Source organism: Astyanax mexicanus, chromosome 2 (assembly GCF_023375975.1).
Source record: "Astyanax mexicanus isolate ESR-SI-001 chromosome 2, AstMex3_surface, whole genome shotgun sequence".
Lineage (NCBI taxonomy): Eukaryota > Metazoa > Chordata > Actinopteri > Characiformes > Acestrorhamphidae > Astyanax > Astyanax mexicanus.
The window spans coordinates 1,453,216-1,480,287 of record NC_064409.1 but is presented as its reverse complement, the minus strand read 5'-3'; the positions used below and the strand labels follow the sequence as shown (position 1 = coordinate 1,480,287).

The following is a 27,072-nucleotide window of genomic DNA, read 5'->3' as shown; positions in this document are numbered from 1 at the left end:
ATCAATCCTTTCTTTTAGTAAACTTTACTTCATTTATTTTTACTGAATCAATCCTTTCTTTTAGTAAACTTTACTTCATTTATTTTTACTGAATCAATCCTTTCTTTTAGTAAACTTTACTTCATTTATTTTTACTGAATCAATCCTTTCTTTTAGTAAACGTTACTTCATTTATTTTTACTGAATCAATCCTTTCTTTTAGTAAACTTTACTTCATTTATTTTTACTGAATCAATCCTTTCTTTTAATAAACTTTACTTCATTTATTTTTACTGAATCAATCCTTTCTTTTAGTAAACTTTACTTCATTTATTTTTACTGAATCAATCCTTTCTTTTAGTAAACTTTACTTCATTTATTTTTACTGAATCAATCCTTTCTTTTAGTAAACGTTACTTCATTTATTTTTACTGAATCAATCCTTTCTTTTAGTAAACTTTACTTCATTTATTTTTTACTGAATCAATCCTTTCTTTTAGTAAACTTTACTTCATTTATTTTACTGAATCAATCCTTTCTTTTAGTAAACTTTACTTCATTTATTTTTACTGAATCAATCCTTTCTTTTAGTAAACTTTACTTCATTTATTTTTACTGAATCAATCCTTTCTTTTAGTAAACTTTACTTCATTTATTTTACTGAATCAATCCTTTCTTTTAGTAAACTTTACTTCATTTATTTTTACTGAATCAATCCTTTCTTTTAGTAAACTTTACTTCATTTATTTTTACTGAATCAATCCTTTCTTTTAGTAAACTTTACTTCATTTATTTTTACTGAATCAATCCTTTCTTTTAGTAAACTTTACTTCATTTATTTTTACTGAATCAATCCTTTCTTTTAGTAAACTTTACTTCATTTATTTTTACTGAATCAATCCTTTCTTTTAGTAAACTTTACTTCATTTCTGCATACAATATTACCTAATTACAATTACTTCACTTATACAATGTTACTCAAATAATTTATGATGCATAATATATTATAATTTCTATTATAATGTATTAAAACAGTATTATAATTATAATATTTTTAACACATGGATGGCATGTTTAGTATACTAAAAATAATGTATTATATGCCATGCATGTGTTGAGACAGTGTAATATGTGTGTTTTAATTAAAAATATTTACATTTTAGGAATTATAATGTATTATGTATCATAAATTATTTGAGTAATATTGTATTGATTAAATAATTGCAATTAGGTAATATTGTATGCAGAAATTAAGTAAATTAAGTGAAGTTCAGTTCACTTATTGACTCTGTGTAACATTTAAGTATTGAAACTTAAAAGTTGAAGTTACTTATATTTATCTGAAATTATATTTACTTAAAAAAAAGCGAATGCAGAAAGTAGCAAAACTTTGTTTTAAGTACATTTTACTTATTTAATATTTTTTTCAGTGTAGATGAGCATTGCAACATGTCATCTTATAGGATCTACTGTAATATGTACTATATATTTTCTATAGAGTGAAATTTTACCTTTAAAAAATGAACACTGAATGTATTTTATAAAGAGTATTATTAACCGCAGGGCTGAAAGGATACTTCCACTCCACTATGTTGATGCAGGCTCTGCGGATGGGGTTTTTGAGGGTTAGGCAGAGCAGGGCTCGCGGGGGGCGGGTAGCCGCGGTGGTGACGGGTTTCTTGGGCTTGCTGTAGTGCTGCCGCTTGCGTTGGGTGGAGCTGACGGTGGAGATGGGTGCTCCGGCGTTGCCCATCAGCTTGGCCTGCCGCGCCGCGTCGATGGCCGCCTGCCAGCTGAGAGCGGCGCCCGGCGTAGGGATGTGCTCTGGTGCCAAACCCACTACTCCACCCCCTCCACCACCTCCACCCCCTCCGCCTCCACCCCCTCCACCTCCTCCACCACCACCATGCTCCTGCTCATTCAGACTCGCCACCGGAGCCAGGGACGGGCTGGAGTAGTTGGAGCCTAGAAGAAGAGAAATAAAAGAGAGAGAGAGAGACGGTGATGAGACTGGAGGACTGATTAACAGTACAAACATGTAAACACTCCAGATAAGAGACAAGACAATACCCATACTCAATCACTGTATATCAGATCATTATACATTTAAATCCCACATATAGAGCTTTTCCTGTCTCTGTACTGATAGAGACAGAAAGCAGACATCTATAGTAAGTTACAGCCAGCTGCGGCCAGGGTTGCCAGGTCCAGCAAAAAAAATAAATAAATAAATTCTGCGCAAAGTCTGTCTTAAACCCTCCAATCAGAAACTAAAACAACACATTTTCATTTTCCATTTTTCACATCAACAGTTTTTGATTAAGGCTTTTAGACAGTAAATATAAAAGTAGCCCAAAAACAGTACAAAACCTGTACCTGCTAATGATAACAGTAAGAGTAATTCACTGGGTTGCCAGATCCAGCAAAAATAAATAAATAAATAAATTCTGCGCAAAGTCTGTCTTAAACCCTCCAATCAGAAACTAAAACAACACATTTTCATTTTGAACAGTTTTTGATTAAGGCTTTAAGACAGTAAATATAAAAGTAGCCCAAAAACAGTACAAAACCTGTACCTGCTAATGATAACAGTAAGAGTAATTCACTGGGTTGCCAGATCCAGCAAAAAAAAAAAAAAAAAAAGAATCCTGAACAAAGTCAGAAACTTAAACTAGCCCAACATTTTAAGCAACACATTTTCATTTTGAACAGTTTGTGATTATGGCTTTTATACAATAAATATATTCATTATAAATATAAATCCCACATGTAGAGCTTCTGCTATCTCTGGACTGATAAAGAAAGTGAGTTAACACCAGCTGCAGTCAGGGTTGCCAGATCAAGCAAAAAATCATGCACTGTCTAAAACCCTCCCATCAGAAACTTTAACAACAAATTTTCACTTTGAACAGTTTGTGACAATTAATATAAAAGTAGCCCAAAAACAGGAGAAAAATCTGTACCTGTCTCCAAACATGTAACCACACCAGATAAGGGACAAGACAACACCCATCCTCAATCACTGTACATCAGCTCATTATACATATAATACATATATTCATTATTCATTTAAATCCCACATGTAGAGCTTCTGATGTCTCTGGACTGATAGAGAATGAAAGCACACATTAATAGCAAGTTATTGCCAGCTGCTGCCAGGGTTGCCAGGTCCAGCAAAAAAAATCCTGCACAAAGTCAGTCTAAAACACTCCCATCAGAAACTTTAATAACACATTTTCAATTTGAACAGTTTGTAATTGAGGCTTTTTGACAGTAAATATAAAAGTAGCGCAAAAACAGGACAAAACATGTACCTGCTAATGTTAACATTAACAGCAATTCACTGAGTTGCCAGGTCCAGCAAAAAAAATCCTGCAAAAAAGTCTGTCAAAAACCTTTACATCAGAAACGTAAACTAGCCCAACATTTTAAAGCAACAATTTTTTTATAACAAAACCTGTATCTGCTAAATATTACAGTAACAGCAATTCACTTTGGGCTGCAATAATAAGCAAAATCAGCAACATCAGCCATTAAAAATTGTCTATACACAATTTTATTGTTGACACGTCATTAATGTGTGATAAAGTGGACTGTAAGCACTGTGGGAGGAGTAATGAACTAAAACAAGTGGTTCTCCGTGTCTCCAAACATGTAAACACACCAGATAAAGGACAAGGACAACAACCCATTCTCAATCATTATACATCAGCTCATTATACATTTATTATACATATTCTCAGCGTTTAAATCGCACATATAGAGCGAGAGAGAAAGCATGTGAGTTACAGGCAGCTGCCAGGGTTGCCATGTCCAGCAAATATCCTGCACGAAGTCTGTCTAAAACCCTCCCGTCAGAAGCTTAAACTAGCCCAATATCTAAGGTTGATACAGTCGTTCACAACCTTTGCAATAAAGGCTTTTTGGTGGCTGCAATAAATTTAAACGTTTTTTACCCACTGAAAAAAAAAACTGAACACATGCTTGGCCTGTATACGGGCTACAGGTGTAGTCGAAACAAAATCCTTTTTTCTCTGCAGGAAAATACGTTACTTATTTTCTGAAAATGTTCTTAAAACATTTATACGATTGTTATATGATTATTACATGGAATCAACCCAAATTCTGCATGTTTGAAACTAGAAGTAACAACTAGACAACTATAATAAAATGATAGGTGTGGAGGCATCAAATGTTTGATTTGTATTCAGAAATATATTAATTTCTAAATTAGGTATATTTTTAAGAAAAGGCTGTTCCAAATCCTGTTTTGTTAAAGTTTACCACCCGTCCACATGCAGCTCATCGTAAAAGAGATGAATTCAGGATCATGTAATAAACTGCCTGGAAACGTAATAATGTTTCCTGGTTGCTCCTTAAACTGAGAATGTAATCCATTTTCCAACATTTATTCATTAATTATTCAGCTTTTCCTAAACAGAAAGTAAATAAAGTAATAAAGTGATGATGTTATAAAGCTCCTCAGTTCACTGTGTGCACTTTTATTCCCCCCTCAGGACAAAAGACTGATGCAGTGTTATTCTTCACTCTGTACACAGAGAAAATCTCAGTTCTGTTAAAGCACATTAAACCCCCAAACCACACACACACAGATTTACACACTTAAACACACACATTTACACACACACACACCTGCACACACCTGCACACACACACATCTACACACTCTTAAACACACACATTCTAGCTGTATTTTAGCTATCTATAGGCAAGACATCAACCTTGCACCGTGCAGGTTGATTTAGGTGCATGTCAATGTGTCTTTGCCATTGTAACCACAGGAAAAGTATACAGTGCACAGCTCGAAACGCAAAGCAAAATGTATGTACTAATTCTCTATTGTACTTAACTAATCATTGGTGTTGTTACTTTTGGGCGTAACGTGAAATAAACCAATCAGAGTGCCTCTTGCTCATCATTCCCTTTAAGAACCAGGTGAGCTCTGACTTTGGCATGTTGGTATCTTAACAGCGCTGTGCTTTTGGAAACTGACCTGCTCTGAAGGTTCATGCTGTGAAAGTAACTTAAAGTAATTTAAGGTAATTTAAGGGAACAGCAATGTTATTTCATTCTTTATTCTGTTTATTGTTAATATAACAGTAGGTAAATAAGGTAATTTTGTCTCGTTAGATCTAGAATAAAACTACAGATAACTTTAGATAATGAACATATTGATTATACTAAAAGTCAAACATGGTGGTGGTAGTGGAAGTGGATGGTCTGTGGCTGATTTGCTGATTCAGGATCTGGAGAACTTGCTATAACTCATTCAGGCGTACCTGGGTTCTGCAGCAGGACAATGACCCAATGCACACCAGCAAGTCCACTCAAACCAATAGGGAGTGGGAATGGTATATGTTTATACTTCTCAACATCCAATCACAATCAGATTCACTCTATCTGGATGGAGAGATTTATCTGGATAGGGGTTTTATTGAACGATGAGAGGCCTGAATGAAAAACAGCTGAAATGAAACAGTAGTAACAAGAATGTTTTTATTAAAATGTAAGGAGTAAAAAGATAATTCATAAAATATAGAGAACTTTCATTTCTATGTAAAGAGACCCTAAAACACAGTAATAAAATAGTATGACTGTATTTATACTTTCTATACTCTCTATATTAGATATATATTATTATATGACTCTCTATACTCTCTATATTAGAGATATATTACTATATTACTCTCTATACTCTCTATATTAGTGATATATTACTATATTACTCTCTATACTCTCTATATTAGATATATATTACTATATTACTCTCTATACTCTCTATATTAGATATATATTACCATATTACTCTCTATACTCTCTATATTAGATATATATTACTATATTACTCTCTATACTCTCTATATTAGAGATATATTACTATATTACTCTCTATACTCTCTATATTAGTGATATATTACTATATTACTCTCTATACTCTCTATATTAGATATATATTACTATATTACTCTCTATACTCTCTATATTAGATATATATTACTATATTACTCTCTATACTCTCTATATTAGATATATATTACTATATTACTCTCTATACTCTCTATATTAGATATATATTACTATATTACTCTCTATACTCTCTATATTAGAGATATATTACTATATTACTCTCTATACTCTCTATATTAGATATATATTACTATATTACTCTCAATACTCTATATTAGAGATATATTACTACATTACTCTCTATACTCTCTATATTAGAGATATATTACTATATTACTCTCAATACTCTCTATATTAGATATATATTACTATATTACTCTCTATACTCTCTATATTAGAGATATATTACTATATTACTCTCTATACTCTCTATATTAGATATATATTACTATATTACTCTCTATACTCTCTATATTAGAGATATATTACTATATTACTCTCTATACTCTCTATATTAGATATATATTACTATATTACTCTCTATACTCTCTATATTAGAGATATATTACTATATTACTCTCTATACTCTCTATATTAGATATATATTACTATATTACTCTCTATACTCTCTATATTAGAGATATATTACTATATTACTCTCTATACTCTCTATATTAGATATATATTACTATATTACTCTCTATACTCTCTATATTAGATATATATTACTATATTACTCTCTATACTCTCTATATTAGATATATATTACTATATTACTCTCTATACTCTTTATATTAGATATATATTACTATATTACTCTCTATACTCTCTATATTAGATATATATTACTATATTACTCTCTATACTCTTTATATTAGATATATATTACTATATTACTCTCTATACTCTCTATATTAGAGATATATTACTATATTACTCTCAATACTCTCTATATTAGAGATATATTACTATATTACTCTCTATACTCTCTATATTAGAGATATATTACTATATTACTCTCTATACTCTCTATATTAGATATATATTACTATATTACTCTCTATACTCTCTATATTAGAGATATATTACTATATTACTCTCTATACTCTCTATATTAGATATATATTACTATATTACTCTCTATACTCTCTATATTAGATATATATTACTATATTACTCTCTATACTCTCTATATTAGATATATATTACTATATTACTCTCTATACTCTCTATATTAGATATATATCACTATATTACTCTCTATACTCTCTATATTAGATATATATTACTCTCTATACTCTCTATATTAGAGATATATTACTATATTACTCTCTATACTCTCTATATTAGATATATATTACTATATTACTCTCTATACTCTCTATATTAGATATATATTACTATATTACTCTCTATACTCTCTATATTAGAGATATATTACTATATTACTGTCTATACTCTCTATATTAGAGATATATTACTATATTACTGTCTATACTCTCTATATTAGAGATATATTACTATATTACTCTCTATACTCTCTATATTAGATATATATTACTATATTACTCTCTACACTCTCTATATTAGATATATATTACTATATTACTCTCTATACTCTCTATATTAGAGATATATTACTATATTACTGTCTATACTCTCTATATTAGAGATATATTACTATATTACTGTCTATACTCTCTATATTAGAGATATATTACTATATTACTCTCTATACTCTCTATATTAGATATATATTACTATATTACTCTCTATACTCTCTGTATTAGATATATATTACTATATTACTCTCTATTCTCTCTATATTAGATATATATTACTATATTACTCTCTATACTCTCTATATTAGAGATATATTACTATATTACTCTCTATACTCTCTATATTAGTGATATATTACTATATTACTCTCTATACTCTCTATATTAGATATATATTACTATATTACTCTCTATACTCTATATTAGATATATATTACTATATTACTCTCTATACTCTCTATATTAGAGATATATTACTATATTACTCTCTATACTCTCTATATTAGATAAATATTACTATATTACTCTCTATACTCTCTATATTAGATATATATTACTATATTACTCTCTATACTCTCTATATTAGATATATATTACTATATTACTCTCTATACTCTATATTAGATATATATTACTATATTACTCTCTATACTCTCTATATTAGAGATATATTACTATATTACTCTCTATACTCTCTATATTAGAGATATATTACTATATTACTCTCTATACTCTCTATATTAGAGATATATTACTATATTACTCTCTATACTCTCTATATTAGATATATATTACTATATTACTCTCTATACTCTATATTAGATATATATTACTATATTACTCTCTATACTCTCTATATTAGAGATATATTACTATATTACTCTCTATACTCTCTATATTAGAGATATATTACTATATTACTCTCTATACTCTCTATATTAGAGATATATTACTATATTACTCTCTATACTCTCTATATTAGAGATATATTACTATATTACTCTCTATACTCTCTATATTACCCAGACCGAGTCTTTAGCAGCTCGGGATGATCACTGTCACTCAATCCCATCTGTAAGAAAATGAGATTACTGTAGTAAAATGCAGCTCTGAGACATGCTCTGTCGTTCTCTCTCTCTCTTTCTCTCAGTCTCTCTCACTCTCTCTCTCTCTCTCAGTCTCTCTCTCTCTCTCTCTCTAATATCCTGTCTTTCTCTCTATTAAAGGCCTCGACACATTAAAGAACACATATTCTGGATTAGCGGGAGCATCCTGCAGGATTCCACCACTCTCCTCCTCCTGAAGGTTAAACTCTACAGAACTATAATAGAATTAAATCTGACAGAGGCCACAGATAATAACTTCACTTAACTAAACTTCACTCAATTCTATTCTGAGATGGATTTCTCTTTGACTACAGTAAAACTCTATTAGAAGTGAATAAATATTAAAATACAGTAAAAATAAATAAAGTAATAAACAATACAGAAAATCATTTAAGCATAAGTACTGTATATAAGCATAAATACTGTAAATAAGCATAAATACTGTATATAAGCATAAATACTGTAAATAAGCATAAATACTGTATATAAGCATAAATACTGTAAATAAGCATAAATACTGTAAATAAGCATAAATACTGTATATAAGCATAAATACTGTATATAAGCATAAATACTGTAAATAAGCATAAATACTGTATATAAGCAGAAATACTGTAAATAAGCATAAATACTGTATATAAGCATAAATACTGTATATAAGCATAAATACTGTATATAAGCATAAATACTGTAAATAAGCATAAATACTGTATATAAGCAGAAATACTGTAAATAAGCATAAATACTGTAAATAAGCATAAATACTGTATATAAGCATAAATACTGTAAATAAGCATAAATACTGTATATAAGCATAAATACTGTAAATAAGCATAAATACTGTAAATAAGCATAAATACTGTATATAAGCATAAATACTGTAAATAAGCATAAATACTGTAAATAAGCATAAATACTGTATATAAGCATAAATACTGTAAATAAGCATAAATACTGTAAATAAGCATAAATACTGTATATAAGCATAAATACTGTAAATAAGCATAAATACTGTATATAAGCATAAATACTGTAAATAAGCATAAATACTGTAAATAAGCATAAATACTGTATATAAGCATAAATACTGTAAATAAGCATAAATACTGTAAATAAGCATAAATACTGTATATAAGCATAAATACTGTAAATAAGCATAAATACTGTAAATAAGCATAAATACTGTAAATAAGCATAAATACTGTATATAAGCATAATACTGTAAATAAGCATAAATACTGTAAATAAGCATAAATACTGTAAATAAGCATAAATACTGTATATAAGCATAAATACTGTAAATAAGCATAAATACTGTAAATAAGCATAAATACTGTATATAAGCAGAAATACTGTAAATAAGCATAAATACTGTATATAAGCATAAATACTGTAAATAAGCATAAATACTGTAAATAAGCATAAATACTGTAAATAAGCATAAATACTGTATATAAGCATAATACTGTAAATAAGCATAAATACTGTATATAAGCATAAATACTGTAAATAAGCATAAATACTGTAAATAAGCATAAATACTGTATATAAGCATAAATACTGTAAATAAGCATAAATACTGTATATAAGCATAAATACTGTATATAAGCATAAATACTGTATATAAACATAAATACTGTATATAAACGTAAATACTGTATATAAGCATAAATACTTTAAATAGCATAAATACTGTATATAAGCATAAATACTGTATAATATCATGAATACTGTAAATAAGCATAAATACTGTATATAAACATAAATACTGTAAATAAGCATAAATACTGTATATAAGCATAAATACTGTATATAAGCAGAAATACTGTAAATAAGCATAAATACTGTATAATAGCACGAATACTGTATATATGTATGAATACTGTGTATAAGCATAAATACTGTAAATAAGCATAAATACTGTATAATATCATGAATACTGTAAATAAGCATAAATACTGTATATAAACATAAATACTGTAAATAAGCATAAATACTGTATATAAGCATAAATAATGTATATAAGCATAAATACTGTATATAAGCATAAATACTGTATATAAGCATGAATTCTGTATAATAGCATGAATACTGTATACATGTATGAATATTGTATATAAGCATAAATACTGTAAATAAGCATAAATACTGTATAATATCATGAACACTGTATATATTTATGAATACTGTATATATGTATGTATACTGTATATAAGCATAAATACTGTATATAAGCATGAATACTGTAAATAAGTATAAATACTGTATATAAGCATGAATACTGTATAATAGAATGAATACTGTATACATGTATGAATATTGTATATAAGCATAAATACTGTATATCATGAATACTGTATATATGTATGAATACTGTAAATAAGCATAAATACTGTATATAAGCATAAATACTGTATATAAGCAAAAATACTGTTTATAAGCATAAATACTGTATATAAACATAAATACTGTAAATAAGCATAAATACAGTATATGTGCACAAATACTGTAAATAGCATTAATACTGTATATAAGCATAAATACTGTATATAAGCATAAGTAAAGCCACTGGCAGTAATAATACAGTAGAGTCAGGACGCAGACGTCTGTGTGAAGCTGTATATAATATCATATATAATTTTAAAGAGGAGAATGCTGGTATACAGAAGCAGCAGAGCGAGAGATTGTTATTTATTCAGAGACGTGTCTGTCTGCTGAATCAGAGGTCAGTCAGTCTGTGTGATTTGAGCTAATCTTCTCTGATTGTTGGAAGGTTGAATGAAATAGACGTCAGATCCTTCCTGTCAGACGAGCTCTGAGCGGAGGTCTGTAGAACATTTCTATACGAGAACCTATAAAACAGTATAGACCACTAGAAATACGTTAAAAAATATGATAAAAAACAGGTTTAAAGACAAAGGACCCTATTTTAGTGATGCACCATGATTTTGTAGCTTGATTAAAGGTGTGTTAGTGTGTCGTTGCTATCATAATGATGGGAAAAGTACACCTTTTGCGATTCCCTGTGTGGTTAATTTTAGGCGTAACATGAAATAATAAACCAATCAGAGTGTCTCTTGCTCATCATTCTCTTTAAGAGTAGATCAGGTGAGCTCTGTCTTTGGCGGATTGCTATTGTAACGGTGCAGCTACCTGGACGTGTTCAACAAACTCTTCTCAGCAGAGGAAACTGAGCTGCTGGTTGACGCTGTGAAGGAGCTCCAGCAGCTCATTTACGGGAACAGCAATGTTATTTTATTTACTATTCTGTTTATTGTTGATGTAAAAGTTGGGTTTGTGCTGCTGTGTGTTCATGTGTGTGTAATAAGTGGGGGTGTACGCTCGGCTCGGCACAGCGCCTGTGTTACCGAGATAGCGATGAACGTCTGACTGTTGGCGTCTGTCTAGGTTGTATTCAGTCAGTGGAGCTCCTGTGTTTTCTGTTACCAAGATAAACAAGATAAAACTCCAGAAATGTACCTGAACACACCTCATTTCCAGAACACCACGCCCATCAGTGTAGATATATTCAGAAGATCTGCTGCTGTTTAAACCAGACAGGAGGAAGGAGTAAAAATAGACTTTTGACGCGGTGTAAGATAGCAATGAGCCTCGCAACACAAAAATCTTGTGAATTCAAAAATTATTTTTTACAGAAGAAACACATTTTATAAAATTTCATAAAAAATAAGTGGAGGTGAATGTAAAACATTTAATTCCAAGACAAATTTTCGAACATTTCTAGTCATCAAAAACGACAAAATGAAGATACAAGGTTATTGTGCACTAGTACCAACATGCTATATATAGGCCTGTCATAATACTCAAATTATCATAACTTCAATACCAGTTTTCTGACCTCAATATTGTTCATTGTGTATTTTTAAGGGTTTGTTTAAATACAAATCAAGACGGCCAATAGTTTAACCTAATGGCCAATACATGAAAAACACATCCCGTACATACAGAAGAAAGTATTCAGCTTTCACACTATGACTCATTTAAAGTTCAGTGGCTTTTTAATGCTGTATTATGCTTTTTTATTATCATTATTAATATGTCATTATATACCATAGACTAAACAAGAGGGGGTGCTTTTCCTGGCGGGGGTGCTGAATTCGAAACCATACACTGTAAAAAACAAAACTTAAAATTGTTCTGCTTAATGTGATTTGTAAGCAAGCTAAATGAGAAATATTGAATTGCACCCTAAAAAAATATAGCAAACTAATCACCCCAACTTACTTTATTACGTTTCTTGTTAAAAGTTGGTCCAAGTAAATAATCTGCGTTGGCAAAAGTTACTTATTGTAGTTAACCCTAGTCGAGGCCATGCCAACTACTCTGCACATGCTCAGTTTGACCCTTTATTTGATCGGGGTCTATGGAGCAATGTTAATCACACTATTTGCATATTGGGCGTGTCCTTCCACCTCTCACTCACCATCAGTGTGTAAGCATTCTCCACAAGCTGCTTTCTCTTGGAATTTGCATATTTGTTATATAACAGTACCTGCCTGGCCTCAGTGTTGAAGCTCATAAGAGCAGGTTTCTATATTCTGTGTTGCCAAGTCAGTCTGGTTACATTTGCATAAATTGCAAAAGTTTTACATAACTGACAATAAGGTGGATGTGTGATAGTCATAAATTCCAATTTCCCAGTTGCTATGTTAAATTAACAAAAGTATAGCATTGCGTCCACTTAATGATTTTGATGCATGTAAAACATTTTATTGGTGAAACTCATTTTTTTTAGTTGGTCCTAAAGGATGGTCAGCAAAACTTGCAATACACATTTTGTAGAATTTAAATCAGGCCAACAAAAGACACAAATTACATTTTTAAGTTGGTGAGATTTAATATTTAAAGTTTTAATACATATGATCTGGGCTAAAGATTTCTGGTTGGCACAACTGCATGTTTTTTTTTTTTTTTTTCAAAACTTAAAAATGTGGTGCAGTAAGTTGCCTTAATATTTTGAGTTTTCTTAACTTTTTTATTTTTACAGTGTAGTAATGCCTAAATCTGCACCCCCGCCAGGAAAAGCACCCCCTCTCTCTGCAGCGTGTGCACACTGTCTTCCTGATAAAAGTTGAGATGATAATAATAATGGCTTTAGATACCTTAAATAAGAAACATGCTCCAGAGAGGGGGGCTTTGCATGGCGAGGGGGCAGATTTCGGGGCACTTTCAAAATAACAGTTTTATTTAAAACATCGTGACAGACTTAACTCCTAGCTATAGCTTCAAGGTCATAGCATATATTATTAATATTATGAGATTAAAGTCATACAGTTTTGATTAAGCCTAATGTTACGAGATTAAAGTCATAATATTATGAGAATACAGCTGTACTATTATGATATTAAAGTTGTGATATTATGAAAATAAAGTTGTAAGCCTAATATTATTAATATTACAAAAGATGTACAGTATGGCATATCAAGATTAAAGTGTAATATTTTGATAAATAATAAAGCAGCATAAAGTTATCCAAAAGCAGTGTGTAAGACTGGTGGAGGAGAACATGATGCCAAGATGCATGAAAAAAAACTGTGATTAAAAAAAACAAAATAGGGTTATTCCACCAAATATTAATTTATTTCTGAACTCTTAAAACTCTTTATGAATGTGAACTTTTTTGTTTTCTTTGCATTATTTGAGGTCTGAAAGTTCTGCATCTTTTTTGTTATTTCAGTCATTTCTCATTTTCTGTAAATAAATGCTCTAAATGAGAATATTTTTATTTGGAATTTGGGAGAAATGTTGTCTGTAGTTTATAGAATAAAACAACAATGTTCATTTTACTCAAACATAAACCTATAAATAGCAAAATCAGAGAAACTGATTCAGAAACTGAAGTGAACTCTGAGCTAAATATATAGTTAATATGACTAGTTGTGGTCTGCACATATTGTTTGCACTATATAGGACCTATTTTTACCTCTATTTTTATAGACTCAATTTTGCATTATATGATTTTTGTTAAATAAAACTCTATTTTTCAAGTATTTCTTTCATTGAAGTTTTCTTTACAATATTTTAAAGTCTTGTCTCATCTCATTAAATGAGTGTCTTATAAATATCAGGGTATCTGTTACTAATCTAATCTACATTTTTATAGTTATGGTTGTGAGAAGATCAGAGTATTTCAGGTCTTTATGTTTAAAGTGTTTTTTATTGAAGTTTGAGAAACGTTTCTCGTCTCCTCTGTAAGTCAGGGAGCTCTTATGTAAGGAAGGTGCTCGGCTCGGTTCTGAGTCACGAGGAGAAGTCGAGGGCTTCAATAGTATTAAAATGAAAGGTCTCTTTCTCTCTTTCTCTCTTTTCTCTTTTCTCTTTTCCGGCTGAAGGTCACTTTCAGCCTTTGATTCAGCTTTTCTCTTTTTTACGCCGCAGCTCTGAGAAAACGTCTCTGATGACTTTCTAAACTCTCCTCCAAGAGCAGCGACCACTCCTCACTGCGTTCATGCTGTCTAAAAACTCTTTCAGAAAACGATTTACCAAGTCTTAAACTAAATTAACAGAATCAAATAAACTCTGTGAGGATTTTACAGCAGTGTTAAAAAATAAAATTAGTTCATAAAAAAAAAATAGTGTAATATTGTGAGACAATAAAGAGATTACGAGGTTAAAGTTGTAAAAGTTTGAGAATAAAGTCATAGTCTTAATATTGTGAGATTAAAGTCCTAGAGTTCTGATAACAAAGTGTTAGGCCTAATGTTACGAGATTAAATTCATAATAATATGAGAATACATATATAATATTATGATATTAAAGTCTCAAAAATATTTTGAGAATGTCGTACAACTAAACTACGAGATTAAAGTTGTACAATTTCGAGAATAAAGTCATGGCCTTCATATTATGATATTAAAGTCATACAGCTTTGATAACAAAGTCTTAGGCCTAATGTTACAAGATTAAAGTCATAATATTACGAGATTTAAGTCATAATATTATGAGATTAAAGTCATAAAATTACGAGATTAGTCATAATGTTAAGAGATTAAATTTGTAATATTACAAGATTAAAGTGTCATATTTTGAGAATAAAGTCGCACAACTAAACTATGAGATTAAAGTCGTACAATTTCGAGAATAAAGTCTTAATATTATGAGATTAAAGTCATACAGTTTTGATAAAAAAGTCTTAGGCCTAATGTTACAAGATTAAATTCATAATATTACAAGATTAAAGTTGTAATATTTTGAGAATAAAGTCGTACGACTAAACTACGAGATTAAAGTTGTACAATTTCGAGAATAAAGTCATGGCCTTAATAATATGAGATTAAAGTCATACAGTTTTGATAACCAAGTCTTAGGCCTAATGTAACAAGATAAAAGACATATTATTACGAGATTAAAGTTGTAATATTATGAGATTAAATTTGTAATATTTTGAGAATAAAGTCGTACAACTAAACTACGAGATTAAAGTCGTAAAATTCTGAGAATAAAGTCATAGCCTTAATATTATGAGATTGAATTCACAGAGTTTTGATAACAATGTCTAAGGATTAATGTTACGAGAAGTCATAATATTATGAGAATAAAGCTGTAAGATTATGACATTAAAGTCGTAACATTTTAAGAAAAAAGTTGTAAGCCTAATATTATAATATTATATTACAAAAGACGCACACTATGGCATATCAAGAATAAAGTTGTAATATTACGAGAGAGCCAGAAGGTAACATAGACACAGAGGCACCCTGAAACACCAGCATCCACCCACTCCACATGAAGTGGGAGAACAACAGCACCAGTTTACCCACAATTCCCTCTGTCCATGAACCCCTGCATCTGCAGCCTTATCTAAAGAGAAAAACATTAATTACTAAAAGCTAAACTGAACAAGTAAGTTTTCAGTCTAGACTTAAAGATTGAGACTGTGTCTGAGTCCCGAACATAATCGGGGAGATTATTCCAGAGTTGAGGCGCTTTATAAGAGAAAGCTCTTCCTCCTGCAGAGCTCCTCTGAATTTTAGGAACTACTAAGAAACCAGCACCCTGAGATCTAAGTAATCGCGGTGGTTCATAACAGGAAATGAGGTCCCGTTAATACTCAGGTGATGAGCACGTGTAGGGCTTTATACGTTAACAGGAGAATTGTATAGTCTATGCGGAAGCTGTGCAGTGCTGATAGGACTGGACTAATATGGTAAAATGTTCTAGTTTTAGCATATTTTCTAGTTTTATTAGAATAAGCAGAGGTATTTTGATATTAGAGAGGATTCAGAGGTTTTCAGATACGAAGCGAACACCAGTCACTCTGTCCTGCAGCTCCAGTGACTCATCCTGTCACACTCCTTCTCTCCTGATCTGTTTTACTGCAGTTCTGGGATCAGTGTGAGATAGCGGCGTCTCCACCGCTGTCATCAGTTATAAAGTGCTTCAGTTTCTCAGCTGCTCTCTGATTGGATCAGGCCGGGTCTGAACCCAGAACATCATCAGGGTACAGTGCTACTGAAGTTTAGATAACAGGAGGTATTTTTAGTGACTAGTTACGAGAGTTCTTGGTAGAACCTCTTGGAAATCTGTGTACAAAGTCTTGAGCAAAATGATGTGAGGATTTTACAACGGCATTTTAGGGTCACTCTTAAAAAACAAAAATAGTCGACTTCAACAAAAATAGCGTTAATTTGAGATAAAAGATGTATAGTATGGCATTTTGATAATAAAGTCATAGGCTTACTGTTACAAGATTAAAGTCACAATATTATGAGAAAAAAGCTGTAATATCACAATATTAAAGTTGTAATATTATGATAATAAAGTTGTAAGTTTTAAAATATTAATATTAAAAAAGACGTACAGTATGGCAAATTGAGAATAAAGAAAAAATATCACAACATTTTGAGATTAAAGACATACAGCATGGTATTTTAAAATTAAAGTCTTAATATTTTCAGAATAAAGTCATAGCCTTACTGTTACAAGATTAAAGTCACAATATTATGAGAAAACAGTTGTAATATTACAATATTAAAGTTGTAATATTACGAGAATAAAGTTGTAATATTATGAGAATTAAGTCATAATATTATATGAATAAAATTGTAATATAAGATTAAATTGGTAATATTGCGAGAATAAACTGCAATATTATGAGATTAAAGTTGCTGGTCAACCAGCAGCTCAGTTATGCTGTTCTCTGCTGAGATGCGCAAAAGCGGCGCACTGTTAAGATACGAATGCACTATAGTCAGAGCTCACCTGGCTCTTAAAGGGAATGACAAGTGACACTCTGATTGGTTTCTTTCACATTATGCCCAAAATTAAATAAAAACACCCATGATTAATGAATTAAGAGAAGTAGTGCATGCCTTGTGAACGTTTCAAGACACACAAGGCGTATTTTTGGTGCTGTCTTGATACCAAAGACGCTACATAAAAACGCTTTTGCCACACACTCTCCCGCCACACACACTCTCACCACACACACACTCTCACAGATTAGCTTATCTCTCTTGCCTTTCTTTTCCATCACCTGCCCCCTGACTCTCTGCTCCGCATGTACAGCTGATTACTGAGCCTGAAGGTGTTTAGGAGCTCCAGCTCTCAGTTCTGACCATTCACTGCTGCTGATTTATCCTCCTCACACACACCAGAACACACCAGAACACACCAGAACACACCAGAACACACCGGTTCACAAGGAAAAAAGGAGAAAATACAGTCAAATAGAAGTTTCTCATAGAATCACAATGAATCATAAAACCCAGAGTCAGCTGTGCTTAACTATTTCTACCCTGGAGCTCAAAAACACAAGAACAGGACTCTCGATAATAACGTTATACAGTTTCTAAATATGCAATCAACAATTTTACTATCATCTGAACCTGATATATATACGTCAAAAGATGGCAATGTGATAAAAGAACAGACAGAATTATTTTCTGGTGCTGTTCATCTTCACGTTAATATTTTGTGTGAATGAGGTCATGAACGTGAACATGTCTCACGGGAGCCAATCACAGAACAGACGAGCACAGATATAAAACAGATAGTATATTAAATACAGGATTAGGCTGAAAAGAATAGTCAGGGGCAGGCAGGGGCAGTAACAGAATGGCATCATAAACAAACACACAAACAATATACCAGAAAGTATCCAGGCAATGGAGGTCATATATACGGTTAATCCAACTACAAGATTAGAAGGGGCAAGGCAAGGGGAAGGTCAGTAAACAGAAACAGCTCATTACCAAAAAGCTAACAATAAAGGGATCAAACAATAGCAAAGGATCAGAAACAAAGGAACAAAGTACAAAGAAAACGCAAGCTAGAAAAGATAGATTCAATACCAGGCGACTAGAGAATAGAAACGGGGGCTATCTATACTAATGAGTCCAGGTGTTGGCAATCACACCATTGTGTCACATGATCCGGCAAGTCCGGAGGACTGAGCGCAGGTGCATCCTGGGAAATGGAGTCTTTCACAGGAGAACTAGAGTCAATGGCAGGCAGACAGGCAGTGACAGATCTGAGAACATGAGCGTTTTATAATTGAAGTTAAAAAGCTTTATTATTATTGGAGTTAAATTGTTTAAAAAAGTAAGTGAGTGCCGTAAACCTTGCACCGCATCTTTGCTATCGTAATGACGGGAAAAGTACACATTACATGAACTAATTATCTTAATTAATTAATCATGGTTGTGGTTAATTTTAGGGCATAACATAAAATAAACCAATCAGAGTGTCTCTTTAGCTCATCATTCTCTTTAAGAGTAGATCAGGTGAGCTCTGTCTTTGGTGGATTGCTATTGTAACGGTGCAGCTACCTGGACGTGTTCAACAAACTCTTCTCAGCAGAGGAAACTGAGCTGCTGGTTGACGCTGTGAAGGAGCTCCAGCAGCTCATTTACGGGAACAGCAATGTTATTTTATTTACTATTCTGTTTATTGTTGATGTAAAAGTTGGGTTTGTGCTGCTGTGTGTTCATGTGTGTGTAAAAAGTGGGGGTGTACGCTCGGCTCGGCACGGCGCCTGTGTTACCGAGATAGCGATGAACTTCTGACTGTTGGCGTCTGTCTAGGTTGTATTCAGTCAGTGGAGCTCCTGTGTTTTCTGTTACCAAGATAAACAAGATAAAACTCCAGAAATGTACCTGAACACACCTCATTTCCAGAACACCAGCCCCATCGGGGTGTAAGATAGCAATGAGCATCGTGTTACAGTATGCACAGGGTTGTGTTTGCCTCAGGATATGTACACCACATTTCCCCAAGCATCTCTATACAGAGGAACATATGCACACTGCATAACACATGTGGCCACTATGGACTATATACACATACATATTCACACACACCTATAATCCTTCAACACACACACACACACACACACACACACACACACCTCAGCATGTAGCTGCGCAGTGCCGCAGGTCTGAGTGTATTCCCACATCACAGCCCATATGCTCACAAACACTCTTTGATGAGTCAACAGACACATTCAGTATGTTCATCTCTCTCTCTCTCTCTCTCTCTCTCTCTCTCTCTCTCTCACACACACACACACACACACACACCTGATACACACTCTAACACACACCTGACACACAAAACAATACACACTTTAATACAAACTAATGCTTTAATACATAATGCTTTAATGCTAACTGTAGCAATGCTAACTGTAGTAATGCTAACATTATGAATGCTAACTGTAGTGATGCTAAATTCAGAAATGCTAACTGTAGGAACAGTGGCTATAGTAGTTCTAACTTTAGGAATGCTAACTGTAGTGATGCTAACTTCAGAAATGCTAACTGTAGGAATATTGGCTATAGTAATTGTAACTTTAGGAATGCTAACTGTAGTAATGTTAACTGTGGTACTGGTAACTTTAGGAATGCTAAATGTAGGAATACTGGCTGTAGTAATTCTAACTTTAGGAATGCTCACTGTAGTAATGCTAACTGTGGTAATGCTAACTTTATGAATGCTGACAGTACTAATGCTGTCTTTGGGAATGATAACTTTAGGAATGCTAACTGTAGTTATGCTGTCTTCAGGAATTCTCTCTTCAGGTATTCTCTCTTTAGGAATGCTAAGTTCAGTGATGCTAACTTTACCAAGATAGCAATCAACGTCTAACTGTTGACTGTTGTCAGGGTTATAATCAGTTAGTGGAGCACCTGTGTTAGCATTACTAAACTTAGCATTACTAAAGAGAGAATTTTGAAGACAGCACAACTACAGTTAGCATTCTTCAAGTAAGCATTCCTAAAGACAGCATTACTGCTGTTAGCATTATTTAAGTTAGGAAGGATAAGTGTCTAGTCGTGTCTTTAGTATGAATGTGAGACGTTTTTTGGAAAAAAAAAAAAGAAGAAGAATTGATAATGCAAAACAAATAAAAACCTGGATTTTGGTTCCCATTTGTTAGGTGTTTTTTTATTTTACTGGAGTGTATTAATAGAAATGTTCCCAATACAATAGGAGAAGTTAAAATCGGACAGCTCTGTTGAACGGTACAGTCTGCAGTTCACTCTTTGTTATAAAGCTGCTCGAGCTGCTTATAATAATAATAATAATAATAGCGGCAGCTGTCAGTTTCACTGTGTGATACCGCCTGGTGGAATTGTAGCCCTGTCTCGCTGATCTGATATGTCTTTTATTGTTCTCTTACAGCTGTCTGAGTTACGTTCCTCAACTACAACCCTCAGAAATCAGCCGGAGAAGCTCAGGAACACATTAAAACTGAACGAGCGTCACCATATCCCAGCAGTAGAGCTTAGATCCAGCCCAAAATATCCAGCCCGACCCGGCCCAAGCCTGTGCGTGCTCTGCCCGAGCCCGACCCTGATTTAAACCCCACATTTTATTAGTAAGTACAGCGTTAAAACTGACAAAACTGAAATCTGTTCAGAATGATGTTAATTAACATTGCAACACTGAAGAAGTATAGACCTATTATTTCTTTCAGAAAAACATTTACTAACAACAGATCCTAAGGCCTTATCATCTGTAAATTAGGCAACAAGAATGATGTCTGAATGACTTTTCTCTAATTTAATATCATTTAACATGGTTTAAGAATATAAACATAAACATATCTACTTTTTTATATATTGAGCTTTTAGCTTATGTGCAAAAACACACAAATCATTACACCCAAACAGAACAAGAACAATAAACATAATTTACAATGACTTTCCTCTAATCTAATATAATTTAAAATGGTTTAAGAAAATAAAATAAATTCTAAACTAACATTTTTTAAAAAGCTGTTCAGATTTCTTCATTTTATCATTTAACACTTTCAGACCCTGCGTCAATTACAATCAACATTATAAAGTTTCCTTTTTTTAATGTTTTGTTGTTAGAGAGCGGTTTGGTGTAAAATGCTGTATTTTAGGGAAATGTCAGAAGTGTTCATATCAATAGAAATAATCAGCGGGTTGGGTTAAGCATGGATCTTCACTAGACTGCAGTTCCTGCTGAAACTGTGAGTGTGCTTGCAGTGCTGATTTGTGGCTGGTTGCTATGGTGTCTCTTCTGGTTGCTATTGTCTTGCTAGGCAGTTGCTAGCTGGTTGCTACAGTATTGCTTTGGTATCTGTGTTGGTTGCTGTGTTGCTTCTTAGTGTTTGCTAAAGTGTTGCTAGGTGGTTGCCAAGGTGTTGCTATGATGTCTGTGGTGGTTGTGCACTATGCAAATGGCTATGGACGCTAGTCTGCTCTGGATCCAATAGCTGGTTTATCCAATAGCTCCTCCATACACACAGTACTGGAGCACTTTGGTTTTCTGTGTGCATCTTTGTCAAACTTGAGATTGGGATTGCTTAGCACTCAATCAACCAACTACCACACCAGTGAGAATCGGCAGCCAATCACCCACAGCGCACTCTTAACCGGAAACCACTGTAAACCTAGAGTGCCAATCCATACCCTAGCCCTTAGATATGAACTTGCTAACCCCTACGCCCCCATGCCGCCCTCTACCGAATACCTGAAAAACACTATTTTTTCATTAGAAAAAGCAAAAAACAGTCAGAATGTGACCTTAAACTGACCAATCACAGCTGTTGAATCCACATTATTTTCTAGTCACAAAATTGGCAAACAGTGACGTTGGGTAGGCTGATATGGTTATACAATGTTTTGACCTAAAATATAGTAAAATACAGTAAAATAAAAAACAGTATACCATTATATTATAAAATACATATGCAGAGGTTCACTGGACATTTTGGATAGTAAATGGTTAAAAAATGGCTATAAATAACTTATGGTTTCACTATCACTGGGTAAAGCATCACTATAATATAATATCTTTAGGAAAAGCCAGTCCTGGCAGCTCTATTCCACCCTATAACTAATGACCCTGTCCCATCCAGCCAATAGGAAGCCAGGGTTTGGTCTCTGTTCCTCAACCACAACATTCGTCTTCATTAAATAAAGTATTTTCTTCAATCCAGCAAATTACAACCCTTCCTTTCTTACAGCCAACAGCAGCGATCAGACCAACATCATCCTGCCACAGAGCAAAAACTGTTCCTACAACTGTTCCTAAACAACAAAACATCTCAACATAAATAAAAAAATATGTATATAAGCACTCTAACTCTTATTCATCTCATTCCAAATAAAATCATGGTTTAAAACAGACACAAGAAAACACATAGGGCCCTATTTCAGCTTTCTACAGGTCAACTGTCAACCATACACTATGCAGTTTGATTTAGGGCGTGTCAGAGCATCTTTGCTATCGTAACGATGGGAAACGTACACCTTACGCAGCTCGAAACGCCTTGCACAAAAGGCATGTGCTGCAGTGTTGCTTTGATATCTGTGTTAGTTGCTATGTTGCTTCTAAGCGGTTGCTAGGTGGTTGCCAAAGTGTCGCTAGGTAGTTGCTAAGGTGTTGCTCTGGTGTTGCTAAGTGGTCGCTAGGTGGTTGCGCAACATGCACAGAAGCTATGGACGCTAGTTTGGTCTGGACGTGTGGGGTGTCCAAACTTTAACCAAAAGCTGCTTTATCCAATAGCTTCTCCGTACACTCAGAGTACTCAAACTCTGGATACGCAAAGCATTCCGTTGCACCTTCGTTTTTCCCCATTCATTTTACATTTTTTAGTGGACATTTACGATGTTTAAATAATAAAACAACTCAATATAAATACATATATCACCAATCAAACTCTAAAACTCTAAACTAAAATCCTGGTTTAAAACAGACACAAGAAAACACGAAGGGCCCTATTTTAGCGATCTATATGTAACTTGTCAACCGTGCAGCTTGATTTAGGGCGTGTCAGTGTGACTTTTTGCTATTGTAACGACAGGAAAAGTAAACTTTGCGCAACTCGAAGCGCAAAGCAAAAGACATGTAGTAATTAAATTTGGGCATAACATGAAATGAACCAATCAGAGTGTCTCTTTAGCTCATCATTCTCTTTAAGAGTAGATCAGGTGAGCTCTGCCTTTGGTGTATTGCTATTGTAACGGTGCAGCTACCTGGACGTGTTCAACAAACTCTTCTCAGCAGAGGAAACTGAGCTGTGAAGGTGCACCAATCTGGCATAAAATTGCCAGATATTCTGACACATTTAAAAAAAACTCCATAGCGCAATATTCTGAAAAGCACCTATTTTGTATAGATCGTATAGATTTCTCAATATTATTTATAATAAACACTAACTCATAATTGCAGTAGACATTAGTCTAAAACACCCAATACAACTCTAACATCCATGTAATGTATATAGTAATACGGTATATGCAGTGACATACAGCTCTGAAAAACATAAAATACCACCTAAAAATGATGATTTTCTTTGATTTTACCAAATATAAAACCTCTGGAATATAATCAAGAGGAAGATGGATGATCACAAACCATCAAACCACCAAACTGAACTGCTTGAATTTTTACACCAGGAGTAAAGCAGCATAAAGTTATCCAAAAGCAGTGTGTAAGACTGGTGGAGGAGAACATGATGCCAAGATGCATGAAAAAAATTAGAATATTTTTATTTGTAATTTGGGAGAAATGTTGTCTGTAGTTTATAGAATAAAACAACAATGTTCATTTTACTCAAACATAAACCTATAAATTTTAAATATGAACGTATGTATAAATGTATATACACGTACAGTACACAGTATTTTGTAGTATAGAGAGGGTAGTATGTGTGTAATTGAGTGTATGCAGGATTTTAGTGGTTATAACCGTGTCTCGTGGGCTCTCAGGGACACACACTCGGTGCAGGGTAGGGTTCGGGGAGAGTGTGTGTACATATGTTGAGTAGGCGTCGTCCCAGCGAAGGTACCAACCAACAGCCCAGGGAAGTGCCATTCCACCATCTGCTGCATGACATCACTACAAACCGGCCCAGCCAATCAGAGACAGCGGCCCAGTCATGCTCAGCTTGTCATGCACACACTTACACACAGAACCTGCACTCACCCGGTACACACACACACACACACACACACACACACACACACACACTCTTCAGCACTGACCACTATATCCCATATCCAGCATCCAGTAGCAGAAACAACAGACCTGATCCAGATCAGAAACGATTCAGAAACGTGGGAATAATCTGAATTTATATGCTCTTACTGTCAGAGAGTGCAGTGTAAACACGCATTACCAATCAAAAAGGCAGATTCATTAATAAAGTAAATCAGACTTAAAGTTATAATAATAATTAGTAATTATAATAAGATAAAATCAAAAGCAACTTAATCATTCACTTTTCCATTTTAGAATAAAACTAGTTACAAGCCAAATGTCAGGTAGATCAGTGTATTGATGGATGATTAGAAGGGGAGGAAGTGTAGGACTGTAGATAGATACCTACAGACTGGTGTGTTGCTGGATGGATGAGTGGATGGATGGATAATTGGGTGGATGGGTGGATTTAAATACATGGTGGATAGGTAGATGGATAAATATATGGATCATTGAGTGGAGGGGTAGATTGGTGGAAGGATTGATGGATGGATCCTTGAGTGGAAAGTTGAATGGATGGATGGATGGATGAATGGATGGATCATTGGGTGGATGGATGGATCATTGAGTGGACCGGTGGATTGGTGGGTGGATGGATAGATAATTGGCTGGATTTATATACATGTTGGTGGACAGTTGGATGTCTAGACACTGAATGGATGTATGGTGGAGGGTTGGATGGTTAAAAGGGTGGATGGATGGATGGATGGATGAATGAGCATGCTGATAGATGGATGAATGGATGGATTGGTGACTGTATGGATGGACAGGCGTGTGGGTAGGTGCATGAATCAGTGAAAGGGTAAGCAGGTGGATGGATGGATGTATAGGTAGTGAATAGATGGGACAGAAAGGATGTATGGGTAGGTGTATGGGTAGGTAGGTAGCTGCATCAATCAATCAGAGGGTGAGTAGAAGGATGGGTGGATGGATGGATGGATGGATGGATGGATGGATGGATGGACAGGTGTATGGTTGGATGTCTAGACTGTGAATAGAGGGGTAAGAAAGAATGTACGGTGAAGAGTTGAGTGGGTATAAGGGTGATTGGATCGATGGATGAGCGGGTCGGTAGGTAGATAGATGGATGGATGGATGGATGGATGGATGGATGGATGGATGGATGGATGGATGGATGGATGTCTAGATGGTGAATGAATGGGACAGAAATGATGTATAGTGGAGGGTTGTATGGGTAAAGGGGAGAATGGATAGATGAGCATGTTGATAGACGGATGAATGGATCGATTGGTGACTGTATGGATGAATAGGTGTGTTGATAGGTGAATCAGTGAGAGGGTGAGTAGGTGGATGGATGGATGGATGGATGGATGGATGGGTGGTGAATAGATGAGACAGAAAGGATGTATGGTTGGGTAGGTTGCTGCATCAAACAATAGGAGGGGGAGTAGAAGGATGGATGGATGGATGGATGGATGGATGGATGGATGGATAGGTAGATGGATGGGTCAGTGACTATGGATGGATACATGGACAGATGAAAGAATAGGTGGATGGATGGATAGGTAGTTGCATAAATGAATGAGAGGATGAGTAGAAGAATGGAGGGATGGATGAAAAGATGGTTGGAAAGATATATAGGTGGATGGATGGAGAGATGAATAGTTGGTGACTGCATGGACCAATAGATGGGTAGGTATATTATTTTATCTGAATCATTTCCACCGCTTGAGAACCAAAGATGCTGCCTCTCAGCTTCAGTGTGATATTTAATATAATATATTTTATAACATACAGTCATACAAGATACAGTTCTTTATTTATTGGAATTTTATTTAGTGATTTATGAAGCGGGTATTATAAATCGAGTTGAATCAGGGTCTAAGTGTATCGCTACACCCTTAATATATAAATATATCCTCTTGAGACCTTGCGTCCTCATAAAGGGGACATAACATTTTAGCTTCTCTGCACCATGATATTTTTAAAACCTTGACCCTTTGACCTCATATAAAAAAACACTACACGTACCATCTATTGTCCAATGACAACATTA

The 27,072-nt window shown here is 33.6% G+C and overlaps 1 protein-coding gene across 5 annotated transcripts in view; it reads right to left on the bottom strand.

Moving 5' to 3' along the window:
- Positions 1 to 27,072, bottom strand: part of cacna1c (calcium channel, voltage-dependent, L type, alpha 1C subunit) — a 326,406-nt gene that overhangs the window by 220,976 nt on the left and 78,358 nt on the right. For all 5 annotated transcript variants that reach the window (XM_049473023.1, XM_049473030.1, XM_049473038.1 and 2 more), the window contains one exon: positions 1,557 to 1,944. In XM_049473023.1, the coding sequence (XP_049328980.1) occupies positions 1,557 to 1,944 (388 nt within the window). The remainder of the gene's footprint in view (positions 1 to 1,556; positions 1,945 to 27,072) is intronic.